Consider the following 14,965-nt stretch of genomic DNA (forward strand, 5'->3'; position numbering starts at 1 on the left):
AATGTGTTCTTAATTCAACAAATGCCTTTATTTTTTCTTCATCCTTCTCCTTAAGAATCAAGTTTATGTACCTCTGATTTGTAAAGTTAAATCAAGTTCGGCGTGAGAAAAAAAAAAGTAATCAGTGCATGTCGAAGCGTATCAGCTTCCATAAATAACAGCAAATTTGTACCACACTGTTTCCTAATAAATAGTGAAAACAGAACTGGACTTCGGATGTCAAAACGACAGGTGGAATTAGGATACAAGAACGAAATGGGAGTTATAAACACCTTGAGAACCATGGAGTTAATAATATTACTCTTTTGAGGAAAAACTTTAGGATAAAAGAATCTGCAAAACATGAAATGCCAAACGGTTTCCAAACGTCACAATGTAATACTCACTCCGAAGAGAATCAGCAGTTTGAGTTGAGACTCGCGTGACAAAGATTGAGAATCAATCTGGAGAGTCTACAGACTTCAACTCAAACCGCAACAATTTTGGCCCACTTTGTAGTAGCTGCCAGTGAAGAAGAACAACATGAGGGGATTCTGGAAACGGTTCATGACGGCAAGTAAACAACCGCAACACACCGAAATGTACTTGTTTGCATTATTAAATGAACTCCGTTTGAATGATTATGGATTGTAGTTGTAAGGAAACAGAACTTGAGGCAACATCGAGACCAGGAAGACTTGAAAGGCAGATGGAGATGTAGTGGATGAAACACACTTGGCATTGAAATTAATGTACATTCTCAAAAAAAGTAATCAATCAATCAAACAAACTAGGTGTGATATAAAGAAAGCAAACACACACACTCTTGGCTCCTCGTATTGCAGGTGCTTGAAGAGGTTTAGTGCTGTTTGACCCGAGGAGCCGTGACTCGACGCAGGAAACCGTACAGAAATCCAAAATTCTACAGGAAAACAAAAATTAAAATGGTTTTGTTATTACAGTATGTTGTATTGTAATGACAAATATGAATATATATAAATATATGATATATGGTTACTATGGTAATGACAAGTATATAAATATGGTCATTACGGAAATGACAAATATGTATAAATATATGACATGGTCACTACAATAATGACAAACATGTATAAATATATGGTCATTACAGTAATGACAAATATGTATAAATGACAAATATGTATAAATATATGACATGGTCACTACGATAATGACAAACATGTATAAATATATGACATGGTCACTACGATAATGACAAATATGTATAAATGACAAATATGTATAAATATATGGTCATTACGGTAATGACAGTTATATATAAATATGTTATGTGGTTATTACGGAAATTACAAATATGTATAAATATATGGTATATATATATATAAAAAAATAAATAAATAATAAAAACAACAAAATTACTAAGACTTTAACAGAAAATGAAGAAAATATTAATAATATTAATAATCAAAATATTAATAAAAACTATAATTGTATCTCAAACACACTAAAATAACACTGACATATAACAAATATATATTTATACCATAACAGTAATGAGAACATGTTGTGAAAATGTGCTTAATTGTCTTAAAAACATGATGTTATACATAACATAAAATATTAAAAATAAAACTGGCAAAAAAAATAAAAATAAATATATATATATATATATATATATATATATATATATATATATATATATATATATATATATATTTATTTTGCTTGGGATGAAATGTGAATTCATGTGAAGAACAAACACACAAAATAATTACAAATATAGATTTCACCACAGTAATGAGAACGTGTTGTGATATGTATTATTCATATAATACAATGTATAATAATTATATATATGTATATGTATATTTAGTTAAAAGTAAAGATAAAACTGGCTAAAAATTACATTTACAGTCAAACCAAAAATTATTCAGACACCATATATACATTCTTTATATATTTTTTACTAGTGTGTGCAGGACACTATAGTTCATTTATGTAAGTGACGAGAGCAAAATAAAGTAAACAGTGACAATATTATACCCTAAAAAATGGTTGAGCTAAACTGGTATTATCTAATTGTGTAGTTAAATTTAACAGCTGACAGATATTCAACATAATTCATGTGTGAGACAGTCTAACAGAAGGACGGACAAAACCAGTCAAATATCAACTGAGTTCCAGTCATATTTTATAACCATTTTCTAAACTAAACAGTGATAATAGGTTTCTTTTCTAAACTGTGATAATGTGAGAAATGTTGAAGGTGTCTGAATACATAAAATATGATATGTTTTGCTTTTGTTTTTGGGGTGAAATGTGACCTGGACAATATATGATGCATGCGAAGAATACAAAAAAATAAATAAAAAGTGTGCACTAAATTTCCAGAATATTAGTCTTACCAGGACGGCCAAATACAGCACTCCAAGATAAGCTGCGATACACCCAGCGAGCAGCAGGTCAAAGATCGCTGGTTTTACCCTGGTTTGTGTCAAACACAACAACATTATTCAAACAGCAGTTTTAATATAGGGTTAAGGCCATTTTTAATCCTGGGTTAAGCAACATTTCACACTTGTAAAGCTGAACGGAGGTTATTCACCTCATAAATGTGATCATTAAAAATGTCAGCTCATCTTTAAACCAGCTTTCAATTCATTACCAACCCAGGTTTAATTATGAAACCCGTAATAATATAATGTTTGATAATCGTGGATTAACACAGCAAAACTTAAAGGGATAGTTCACCCAAAAATGAAAAGTCTGTCATCATTTACTAACCCTCCAGTTGTTCCAAACCTGTATGAGTTTCTTTGTTCTACTGAACACAAAAGAAGATATTTTGAAGAATATTTGTAACCAAACAGTTGTGGGTTTACAGTATTTTTTTATCCATACCAAGTCATTGTTGGTTACAAACATTCCTCAAAATATCTTCCTCTGTGTCATTTTGAGGTGAACTATCCCTTTAAAAGTTTGAAAAGAATGCTAAAAATGTAGTATTTAAATAAACATCAAATCATTGCCAGTCTCACCTATAAGCATTCATGGTCTGCTTAAGTTGATCATAAAAGACAAATTCAGGGTCCCTGTGGAGAAATGAAAACAAAAAACCGTTAACCTCTGAATATTCATTTGAAACGAGCCCTGAGAGAGCGAGCGCTTCACCTCTTGTCGGCTCTGACCAGATGCCTCTTGACGTCCTTCAGGTAACGGTTCAGGTAATACTCCAGTGTGTTAACAATGCTACTGTCTTTATCCAGGAGCTGTGCGGCTCGTGGCTGCGCCGTCAGCCAGTCCACCAGTGACACCAGCTGATCCTCCTGCACCTGCTGTTGGGAATACAGGAGCGCACTTAAATAAAGAACAACGCGTTCACAGCGACAAATCTTCACTGACAGCAAACATGCAGATATGCCTTGAAGAGGACCTGCTGTGTCTTGATTTTGTTTCCAGGCTCTACTAGAATAAGTTTTCCTGCTTGAATGTTGATTATTTTCCCCATATTCTCCATTGTTGCAGCTACTCTCTTCCCAGTCTGTCAGTAACGCTCTGTCTCTATGAAGCCCCTCCTTCTGAAAAGCACACTGTGCTCTGATTGGTCGGCTAGAGCAGTGTGTTGTGATTGGTCGAGCGCTTCGAGTGTGTTTGGGAAATTAAACCGCCAGGTTCAACACACTACTAATTAACTCACCCAGGCCCCACCCCTTTATTCTGTGTATTAATTATTTAAATGAGGAATATTGTGACGTGTTCGTTCCCGGAAGAAACTCGAGACTACAATGGAGGCGTTTCAGGAGTTCAGAAACACTGACACTGATATAGAGAAGAACTCAAACAGCAACATTACACACTAAAGAAAGATGAAGATAGACAGCAGATTTTGGGCAGTAACATGTCATCGGTCCATCTTCTACTCACCATCTGTTCAGTGAAGATCTCCAGGTCTCCGCTGGCACCCTGGGGGAAATATGAAAATTATCACACTATTAAAAGCCACATTTTGAGTTTCATGATGTCAGATGATAGGGCTGAACGATTACCGGAGATAAAACCCAAATTGCGATATGCATGTCTTAGGGCCATTATTAAAATGACAAAGGCTACAATTTAAATAAATATTGTGTGAAAAACTGTTTCATAGTTGCACTGTATAATAATATTTTTACAGTTGCATTGTAAAATAAAATAACTTTTCGTTATTATTAGTAGCAGTGAAAAAAAAAACTTAAATACACAATTTCTTTATTTTAGTCAAATCTTGCAATAGTAATATTTCTCATTTTGTGTAATATTGTCATTTATTAATAAAAATAATTACAAAATATCTAATAAATGTAACATAATATAAATGTAATATGTATAATATTTCATTATATATAATGAAATCATTAAAAAAATACCCCTTTTAAAAAAAACACATTATAAATCGCAATCTTTATAAAAAACATTTGAAAAACTAATATTTCTTATTTTAATTAATATTGCTATTTAGCAATAATAATAAAATATATCTAATAAATGTAATAAATATAAATTATATACAGTATATTTAATTATATAAATTAATTATACTGTTTAAAAGCACACACATTATAAATCACAATATTTATCACACACAAATTTTTTTTTTTTATTAATCAGTTAAATCGTAATTAAATAATACAATTGTAATTAGTATTTTTTGTGCAGAATTAGGTTTTCAAACCTGAAGCGGTAAAAAAAAAAAAATATCACACAATGTTTATACAAAAAAAAAACTAAGCATCATTACATTTAATTACTATACATTTAAAACTGTCATCAAATTAATGTACACATTAATATCTGCAAAGAAAAAGAGAAATGCCACATTACTTTCTCCGTCAGGTTGTATATCACTCTCGCCAGCGTTTCTGCGATGACTTTAGTGTTGCGAGTGAGTTTCGTCAGATCCACGTGAGGCCTACGAGAACATGGAAAAACGCAACAAAGACGACATCAATGGCAGCAACCAATCAGCAGCGAGGGAGGGAACTAACGGTGGGGCGAAAGAGAGAGAGCACCAATCATCACCCACCCAGCGGTGGCCTCTCCCGACACTGACCGCATGTCCATGATGGAGTGGCGCTCGGGGCTGCGGTGGCTCTCCAGGCGGGACAGGGTGAAGGCGGGCAGGCGGCGGATGCCGAAACGCTCATGTTCCCACGCTAGGGTGTCGTCCGCCAGGTTTATCTTCTTGTGGACCATTGAGAACTTCAGCTCGGGATGCTGATGGGCCGCCACCTGATAATGAGAGATGATGATGACCCGCCAATGCCGTTTGACATCACAAGGACTTATCCATATTAGAGCTGCCCTAGTAGTCGTTCATTTAAAGGTGCAGTGAGTGATTTTTAGCGGCATCTAGTGGTGAGGTTGCGAACTGCACCCAACAGAAGTTACGGTGGCCGATAGGAAAAGATGTCGTCGTCTGAGACAGCAGAGAGTATCCAGTTAAGCAATGAGGTTTCTTTACAAAGATAAATTAAGAAATTAGGTTTACTTCATTATTCAGTAAAACTATATGTAGACATTTCAAGCTTTCTGCAGATATATTCCTCATGTCTGTGAGGCAGGCACATGCGGAGTTGTTATGTGATGTGCTCAAGTTCACTAAGACCGAATCGACAGAAATCGCCATTATTTTATAAAAGCACAACGTTTTGTTATTGTGAGTAAAAATAAAAATAAAAGTTGACCCTTATGACCAAAAAATGGCAGTATTTTAAGTTAAATTCAAGTGATGTACCAGCGCCTGTATGTCATGCAGTAAGCGGCTCTCCACACAAACACTTGAATATGCCCTAATAATAGCGCACATTTGTCTAGGTTAGCATTAGAGCGAGCGGACTTCATGTTTCAAGTGATTAGCCATATTTGAGGTTGATAAATGATAGGCCGATAACGATCTGTCCGTTACAGATTTCGCCACTTCCTGTGGAGTTTTTTTTTCTGCGACTAACCGACTAATAAAATCGTAGTTTTTATTAACGGTTAGTGGACTATTAGGGGGCAGCCCTATTCCGTATATATATCTCAATAGCGAGCGGATAGTCTTACGGTCTCCAGCTCTTTGAGCAGGGTGTGCTGTGGGCTTCCCTCTTTCGGTGGCTTGGACACATGGAGGTGAAGGTTGTCGCTGTTACCCAGAGTGTCCAGACACAAAACAAACGCCACGTTGTCCTGGAGAAGACTGGAATCTGAAAGACAAGGACAAGGTCAAAGCTTTAGGGTACGTACATGCTCTCTTTTCTCTTCAATTACTGTTTTAAACAGCTTGTGTTTTGCTGATTGTTATCATTATTGTTGTTATTATTATGAAATTAATGCTATTAAAGTAAGAACTATTACTATTGTAATATTTGACAAAAAATATTTATACAAACAATATAATATTTGATTTTGAAATTTAGGAGCGCAATGAAAATGTATCTAAGATTTGTCTTTTCTTAAAAAAATATATATTTTTTAAATGTATAAAAATAAAAAAACTGAAGTATTGTAATATTTGACAATAAAATATATTAAAAAAAACTTTAGTGGCACATTAAAAATGTATCAAATACTTTCCTTAATAAAGGGAAACTAGAAGACATTTAAAAGGACAATTATTTCATTGCTGCGTATTATAATTGTTAATATTATTATTATTACTAAATAACAATATTAAACTAAGTAAGAAATATTACTATTGTAATATTTAACTGTAAAAAATATTGAGTATTTAAGACAAATAATATATATATATATATATATATATATATATCATTGTGCTCCTAAATAAAATAAAAATTATATATATATAATTTTTATTTTATTTAGGAGCACAATGAAAATTTATCAAATACTGAAATAATTTAATTAGAGTATCAAATATTTCTACAAAGTATATTTATTTATTTAAATATGGAATTATGTATATTTTTAACACTAACTTAAAAGCCAATAAATATATATTTTAATAAATTACAATTATACATTTTTATAAATGAATAAAAAAATATGCAAATATTACATAAAGTATATATTTATATGCATTTTAATATATGTAAATATGTTGTACTGTGCAAACCAAATATCATATTTTATATAATTTACTATTAAAATTAAATAATAATAATAATAAAACATATCAAATTATCATAATATTTATTATAATAAAGCATTTCATTTAAACTAAATTAGCTGTGCACGTCGATACACAGTTAATAAACATCTATTTTTAAAGGCAAATGCGAGTGAATGTCCCGCCCGGTGTGGTTCGTGAGGTCACGTTCGCACCTGTGTGATCCAGATTGTCCTCCAGCCAGCGTTTAGTGCCTTGGTAGTTAAACTTCCCGCCTCCCGACAAGAAAAACAGCAGGTTGTATCTATAAAAATATGTTTTTTTGTAAAGCACGCCGACAGAAATCTGTTTGAAGCATCTGTTTTACTAAACGAAGCACAAGTGTTACCCTGCATGCGTCCTCTTGTAGGAGTAGAGTCTGGAAAACAGTCTCGCGAGCTCCAGCAACACAGCCACTCCACTACCGTTCGAGTCCGCGCCGTACGACAGCCACTGAAACAAAACACACACTCAATCAAGCTTTGAAATTAACACCCGCCAAATGCGGGTAAAAATCAACTGTGGCGGGTTATGCTGTCAAATCACGAGCCAATTTGCCATGTTATGTATGTTTATTCACTTCGCTGGGGAAGTTTGTGTAAATCTGCGCAGATGTAGCGCAAATACTCGTGAGTCATCATATTAAATACAGCGTATTACGCAGAATCTGCTCATATCTGGCTTACTTGAACACACACGTCACTACACAACAAATAACGGCGCGCATGTTCATTGAAGCAATAGTGAAGATTAACAAGCATTTGTTTAACAGAAAAGACATTGTTATTTCCCAACATCCTACATTTTTGTTGATGTTCTTTTGTACTGTATTGATTGGTCCACCTAAAACACAATTTTGGTGAAAAGGATGATGATGAAAGAGGGAGGAGATGCTGGACGACAGGATTTAGTTTGAATAACAGAAATTAATGTATGAAATCCAAATTTTATAATGTAGATATATGTAAGCTGTGACGTATTTAATCTGGTTAATTTCTTTCATTTTTGGCTAGTAGAAGTTCTGAATGGCCGGTCACTTAAACATTTAGTAGCCAAATTCTGTGTTTCAAACCCTGCACTCAATATCGCCACAATAGAGTGTGTGTGTGTGTGTGACGTCACCGTCGGCCGGAGTGACTCTGGTTACACACACTGAGCGGCAGAAACACTGAGCGACAACATCTGTTTTCAGCGTGAATGCCCAGAAAAACACACAAAACGCATCTAAAACACAGAAAGAGCTTTGAGAGTCATTGAACAACTAGATTTGACAAGAAACCGGAGGTATATATTTTTACAGACTGCCGAAAGCTTCAGAACAGAAGCAAATGAATCGCTGTAATTCATAGAAACAACTGAATCCAGGCAGCGAAAGGAGGATTTGCAGTTTCATTTTGTGTCAATATGCTGAATTTAGGGGTAAAATCATACTCTGTATATTGTAGTGTTATATATTGTATTGACAACTCATCAATGAAATATTTACCATCTTATATTCTGCTTAATTGGATGTTTTTAAATAAACACTGACAAAAAAACTATAGAAGTTTTAAGGCTGGACGATATGATGATATATATAACACTGATAGAAGTGATCACTCGGAATTAGACCTACTCATATTGTATTTATATAAAGCGTTCTCAGGAAAATTTGCTTTATGTATTTCCCCGGCGTCGAAATCAGGCTCATATAAATATCAGGAAATATGACTCCTGCTGCATGTCAATATCCACAGATCACTGGATGTTTGATAAGTTGTAAGAAACACTATATCGAGTCCAACCTTTAGTTTAAACTGATAATCGCTTGTTTTACTGGCGTGTTCACAGTTTCCCTGGCGTGTTCACAGTTTCCCCTGTTAAATCCAGTGACCCAGCAGCTCTTCTGCCACTCAGTCCGGCTGAGGAAAGTGACGTCAGTGCATTCCCTCTATACCTCATCGAGTGAAAGATAGCGACGAGAGGTCCTTACCGGAGCAACTCCGAAAGAGTCGTAGTGAGCGACCAGGACGATAGTGGGCAGATCCTCTCCCGCACCTGTGAGACGCCCCTGAGAACATAAGAGAGAGAGTATATGATGGACATCACACTGGAGAATCAGGCTTTGCTATTTGTGAGGGAGTAAAAAAAGTCAACTAGTTAAGACTCAAAGCCATATGTGACCCTGGGCCATATGTCACATGTCGCACGGGTATATCTGTGGCAATAGCCAACAATACATTCTATGGGTCAAAATTATCGATTTTTCTTTTACGCCCAAAATCATTAGGATATTAAGTAAAGATCGTGATCCATGAAGTTTTTGTAAATTTCTTATCTTAAATGTTTCAAAAATTTATTTTTGTGAGTGGATGAACTTTCAACTTTAAAGATGATTTTCTCAATATTTAGATTCTTTTGCACCCTCAGATTCCAGATTTTCAAATAGTTGTATCTCGGACAAATATTGTCCTCATGTTCTATCGAAAGCTTATTTATTCAGCTTTCAGATGATGTATAAATCAAATAATTATAAAAAAAAGAATTACCCATAAGACTGGTTTTGTGGTCCAGGGTCACATTTTGCTTATTGTTGTTGTGCGTTTTAGGTGTTTTTGTTTTAGTTCTTTAACTGAGATTCATTGACCAGACAGAATGTCCTTGTACTATATGTATAATGACAATAAAGTCCCATGGGAGTTCAAGTTCATACTGAGTGACATTTCTGCCATTTCTCACTTTAAAAGTCGACATTTGCGCAACACAAGGTCAATTTTACAGTTGTAGTTTTTATTTACAAAATATCATCCTCCAAAGATCCCACAACAGCGCCAGCGCTTTCATCAACACAACACGCATGCGTCGTGGACGTGCGTTGGAGATTCATATTTTGTAAATAAAGTGGTAAATTATGTTTTTTGCCACATAATTGCTTGAATTTTTTACACAAATTTGTCTTTAGAAGACTTTGTCATAGTCCAGAAATTGAAGAACTACTTTTATTATGGGTTTCAACTTCCACTAGATGATAAAGCAGCTTGAAATGTTCTTCAAAACATCATTTTGGTTCCGAGAACAAGGGAAGTCATACAGGTTTGGTGGGACATCAGGGGGAGTAACTGGGATTATGGGTAAACTGGTGTTTTCTGGAATCAGTTACACTCACCTCTAGACTGGTAATGGCCCAATCACTGACAGCTTTGCTCTGAGCTCCACTGGTCACCATCTGAAAACCATTAGCGGTCGCTGTGTGCAGCAGCACTGGGCAAAAACAAACACATTAACTATAAAACCCTTATATAAACATACACACACGGTATGATTCATATAAAAATATGATTATAAAATAAAGTATATGTATGCATTAATACCACATATTTTATATAAATAATTTATTATAATATATAAAATGTAATATATATACACCTTATGATATATATTATAAAAAATATAAACAATCTATGTCATTCATATAATATGTCTAAAAATATCTCAAATCATTTATATATATATACACACACACACACAATTATGCTTTAAAATATTATATAATTTATAGACAATTCAAAAAAATAAACTATATATATATGAAATATTAAAATACTATATAAAAATAACATGTATTGTAATATATATTTGTCTGATATGTAACAAATAAAAATGATAAATTAACATTTTATATATATTAATATTAATATAAAATATTGTATAAAAAAGACATTTTAATCTAATAAGATAATATATCTAATTATTAAAATATTTCGTATAATAAAGCATTTCATATAAACTACAGTTTATGGTACAGAATGTTCATAATGCATATTTTCGGGTACCTTCAGCCGCTGATGAAGACCCCTGTGAGGAAGAGGAGATCTGTGTCTGTGTGTAGATGGACAGCAGCTCCTCGTCCTCCAGGGCGAAGTACACGGGCACGATGGTCTCGGTGGCCAACAGCTCCGGCTCCAGCTCCATGAACTGCTGCAGGGGACGAAAACAGACCCATAATCAGCCTCACATCCCACACGACACGCGCCTCTGAACGGGTCCTCAGTAGGGCTGGGACAATATATCGATGCATCACGATTCCTGGATCGATTCCAATTTTTTCCGAATGCATCGCAAATCGATTCTAATCTAAGTTTTTAACAGCAGATGGCGCTCTATGCTAGTTTTTAACAGCACGCTCAAATGCTAACGAAGAGGAGCGCTCGTGCGTTCAGCTGAGTCTGAGGGGCTGTTTACACGACACCGTTTTCAACCAAAAACGTAACACTTTTTATGCGTTTTGGCCGTTCGCTTCCATGACAACAGCGTTTTGTGTGCCTGAAAACGCAAAGTTCTGAAAACGGGTTTCAAAGTGCAAGTTTTTGAAAACGGTCTCCGTGTAAATGGCAAAAACGTGAATCTGTGAAGACGATGACGTCATGCACATGCATATTACATGTTCAGTCTATTCTGTTTCATCGCCATCTAACGGCCCGGCAGAAAAATACAGCGTTTTCAGTCGTTTTCGAGGATCCGCGTGAATGGGGATCGTTTTGACAATGGTGTCGTCCGTACGCGGAAAACTCAGAGGAAAAACTTCTCCGCTTTAAAGGGGTCATATAATGGTACATGCACTTTTACAAGTTGATTGTACTGAAATGTGTGTTGGCAGTGCCTGTACACAACCATCATATAATGATAAAAATCCATCCAGTGGTCTTTTTTTAATCTTCTTATATGTTTTCCCCTCTCTCAAATCGAGCCGTCTGACCGTGTGACACGATTGTTGATTGACAGCAGCGTTTCAACACAGACCCGCCCTCGCTCGTCCGCCATTGTTGATACGCTGGAGCACTGTCTATGAGCAGAATGGCGTCAGAGATTGTGGTGTTCTGTTCTTGGGTGTAATAACGAACACCGCATCATGTTGATGTTCCTAAATCTGAACCGCTGAAGACGCAGTGGCTGAGTTTTGTTTTCGAAGGGAATATTCCCCACGATAAACGTCAATGCTTTCATGTTTGCGCGAATCATTTCACACACCAGAGACTGCTTTATAAACGAGGGTCAGTATAAAGCTGGTTATTTGCTAAGAAGCTGCTCCTGAAAAAAGGATCGGTACCAACTATTCGTGTTCCTGCTGCACCTCCAGAAGAACTGAAGTGAGTGTAACGTTTTATTAACCTTTATATTAATCTTTGCAAATCGCTTGCTGCACGCTTCATGATGAATGCGGCTGTTTACACTCAGGGTACATTACGGCATGTTTTCTATGTACGACGTTCTCAATATAATTCATAATCCCAAGTTTATAATGAACAACGCGTTATGGTTATTGTGTTAGAAACGGTGTACGCACAGAACAGAGGGGCGGGGTGAGCAAAGCTCATTATCATTTAAAGACACATGCACTTAAACGGCATGATGAAAACAGAGCTGTTTTTGACCAGGTAAAATTAGTGTTTTCTTACAATACTAATGAGAATTTTTAATTAAAGTGTATTACAAACTTTTCATTTAGACCCTAAAGAATCATAATAACTTGTTCAAAAATGGCATTATATGACCCCTTTAAGCATATCGTTGTCGTGTAAACGTACCCTAAGAATGTACTCGCACCTCAGAATGCTTTTATGACACGAGATTAATGTAAACAGCCCACTGCAAACACCCTTGTAATTCGCTTCAACCTTTTCGAACTTTATGAATGATTATTTTATAGAAGGTTCAAGTGGTGTGTGTAAAGGCATTAGAGGCCAGCAGATTGCGTCTGTGTCTAGAGCACGCAGTGCCATCCGCTGTTAAACACTAAACTCAGAATCGATTCGAGAGAGAATCGATGCATTTTAAAATCGATCCAGAATCATTTCTCGATTCACGATGCACCGATATATTGTCCCAGCCTTAGTCGTTTGACAGCGTTACCTGCACTATGTCCTGGGGCATAGTGGACATGTTCTGGGGGAGTATGATGACCACGGCTCCCGCAGACTGCCGGAGGGCTTTCTGGTATTTCTCGAAAGAGAAATCAGCGAGTCGCATCATCACGCATCGACGGCTGAGCACCTCGGCCTCCACCGAACGAGCCTCTGTGTTTAAAATGGCATTACGGGAACCTGCGAACCAATTCGGATTATTAATGCATGTGCTACATATAAAAAAATAAACTACCTATGTCATATTGCATTTCGATCATAATACTGAGTAATGTTAATTAACTACATGCACTTATTATAAAGTTACGATTAGGTTTAGGGTCAGTTACTTGTAATTATGCAGATTTACTCTTATTTCTATAATAAGAACATGTAGTAACGTGTAACTATGTCACCTTAAAATAAAGTGTTACCAAATGTGTCTCTTCCTCCACCAAAATATATATAATATCTGAGAAGTCCATAAACACGTGTGAAACCAGTTTTGATTCATGAATTCTCATGAAGATGAGACGTTGGATAAACAGAGCTGCCACATCCTAACACTTCAATGAAGGGTTATTGTCCTCAACTAAGACTAAAGCTATTGCTTATTTAAAAATAAGAAAAACTATAATAGTATTAAATAATACTAAAATGGCACTGCAAAAAAAAAAAAAAAAAAAAAAAAACATAACACATTAACAGATGTGAGGGAGTCACTATGGTAATACCATGGTATTTCTTTAAGTTTCTTGCTGTACCATGCAAGGTTATATTTGTTAACTAAAAAATTAACTACATTTAACTGAACTAAAATATGCACTAAAATTACTAACTAGCAAAAGATAAAAACAAACTGAAATGAAGCTGAAATAAAAACAAACTTAAGTAGTAAAAAGGACAAATGCACATATCAAAACTATTAAAACTAAAATACTAAAACTACATTTTAAAACGTAAAACTATAATAGTACATAAATAATAGTGATGCGTCAATGTGAGAGTAACGCGGTAAATACCGCGGTATTTAACATAGTACGACATGTAAATATGAAAGTCCATTATTAAACCTTTGATTGATTCAAACCGACAACCATTCAGTTACGAGTCCTGAAGAACGTTTTGAACCAAGAAACACTTTAACCAAGGTAATACCATGGTACCAGTCTGGGGTGTTGTTGTTAACTGAAAGGTTGTAGGTTTAAACCCCAGCAGACGTTGGTTAATAAACCACTACGCCACCACATGTCCCAAATACAAAGCGAGAGGTGTTAATAAAGCATTATATGGCCATATAAAGCGTGTTGTGTCGGTTTATTACCGTAGGTTTGTCCCTGCAGGTCGTACTGCTGCATGCGGTACACACTGAACTCATGCGCCGCTTCCGCGCGCAGCGGACACACCAGCACCAGAAACAGCACCAAACTCAGCGGGAACGACCACTTCAGCATGTTCTCCAACACCTCGCTGGCCTCCTCGAACATGCTGGAGCCGGTTCGGGAGATTCCGATAGAGAGAAACGGAGAAAAAGACTGAATGAATGATTGACGGCGATCGCTCGAGCTGTCAGGCGCCGCGGTGGAGAGAGTTTCAGTCAGGCGAAATCACCGGACACCTACACATCTGCCCAACTGTAATGAGACTGACGTTTTATTGATATAGTACGTTTACATTTTTTTACATGACAAATTGCGTTGAATACTGCTAGTTAAGCATTTTATATTTTTGAAAATAATTAAAATGTACGAAATGTATGAAATATTGTTCATGTGCATCTTTTTGGTGTTGGGGTCCATCAGGAATATTCAAGGACTACCTCGTCTGACCTTTTTCCCCAGATTTATTTATTTATTTATTTATTTATTTAGCAAAACACTCAAAATCAATTACATTTGGGGTGTGCTGTACAATTTTTCATATAAACAATAAATTACAGTAGACTATACAAAAAAAAGTTTTATTTTTTTATAAAATTTCTGTCATGGCTAGATTA

At 35.5% G+C, this 14,965-nt stretch overlaps 1 protein-coding gene across 3 annotated transcripts; it reads right to left on the bottom strand.

The window, feature by feature from the left end:
• Positions 1-6: 6 nt before the first annotated feature.
• ncln (nicalin) lies at positions 7-14,586 on the bottom strand. Of its 3 annotated transcripts, none has more exons than XM_082139089.1 (15): positions 14,294-14,586; positions 12,980-13,170; positions 10,903-11,047; positions 10,236-10,330; positions 9,063-9,140; positions 7,440-7,543; positions 7,267-7,355; positions 6,046-6,185; positions 5,051-5,229; positions 4,822-4,909; positions 3,886-3,924; positions 3,133-3,296; positions 3,000-3,053; positions 2,367-2,445; positions 7-901 (listed from the first exon to the last, which is right to left on the bottom strand). In XM_082139089.1, the coding sequence occupies exons 1-15, from the start codon at positions 14,454-14,456 to the stop codon at positions 839-841; spliced, it is 1,671 nt and encodes a 556-aa protein (XP_081995215.1). In that variant the 5' UTR covers positions 14,457-14,586; the 3' UTR covers positions 7-838. The 3 variants fall into 3 exon arrangements, with proteins under 3 accessions (XP_081995215.1, XP_081995214.1, XP_081995216.1); XM_082139088.1 differs by having other exon boundaries at positions 5,024-5,229; XM_082139090.1 differs by lacking the exon at positions 12,980-13,170 and having other exon boundaries at positions 5,024-5,229; positions 14,294-14,566.
• Positions 14,587-14,965: the final 379 nt, after the last annotated feature.

This window comes from Leuciscus leuciscus (assembly GCF_965113295.1).
Source record: "Leuciscus leuciscus genome assembly, chromosome: 15".
Classification (NCBI taxonomy): domain Eukaryota; kingdom Metazoa; phylum Chordata; class Actinopteri; order Cypriniformes; family Leuciscidae; genus Leuciscus; species Leuciscus leuciscus.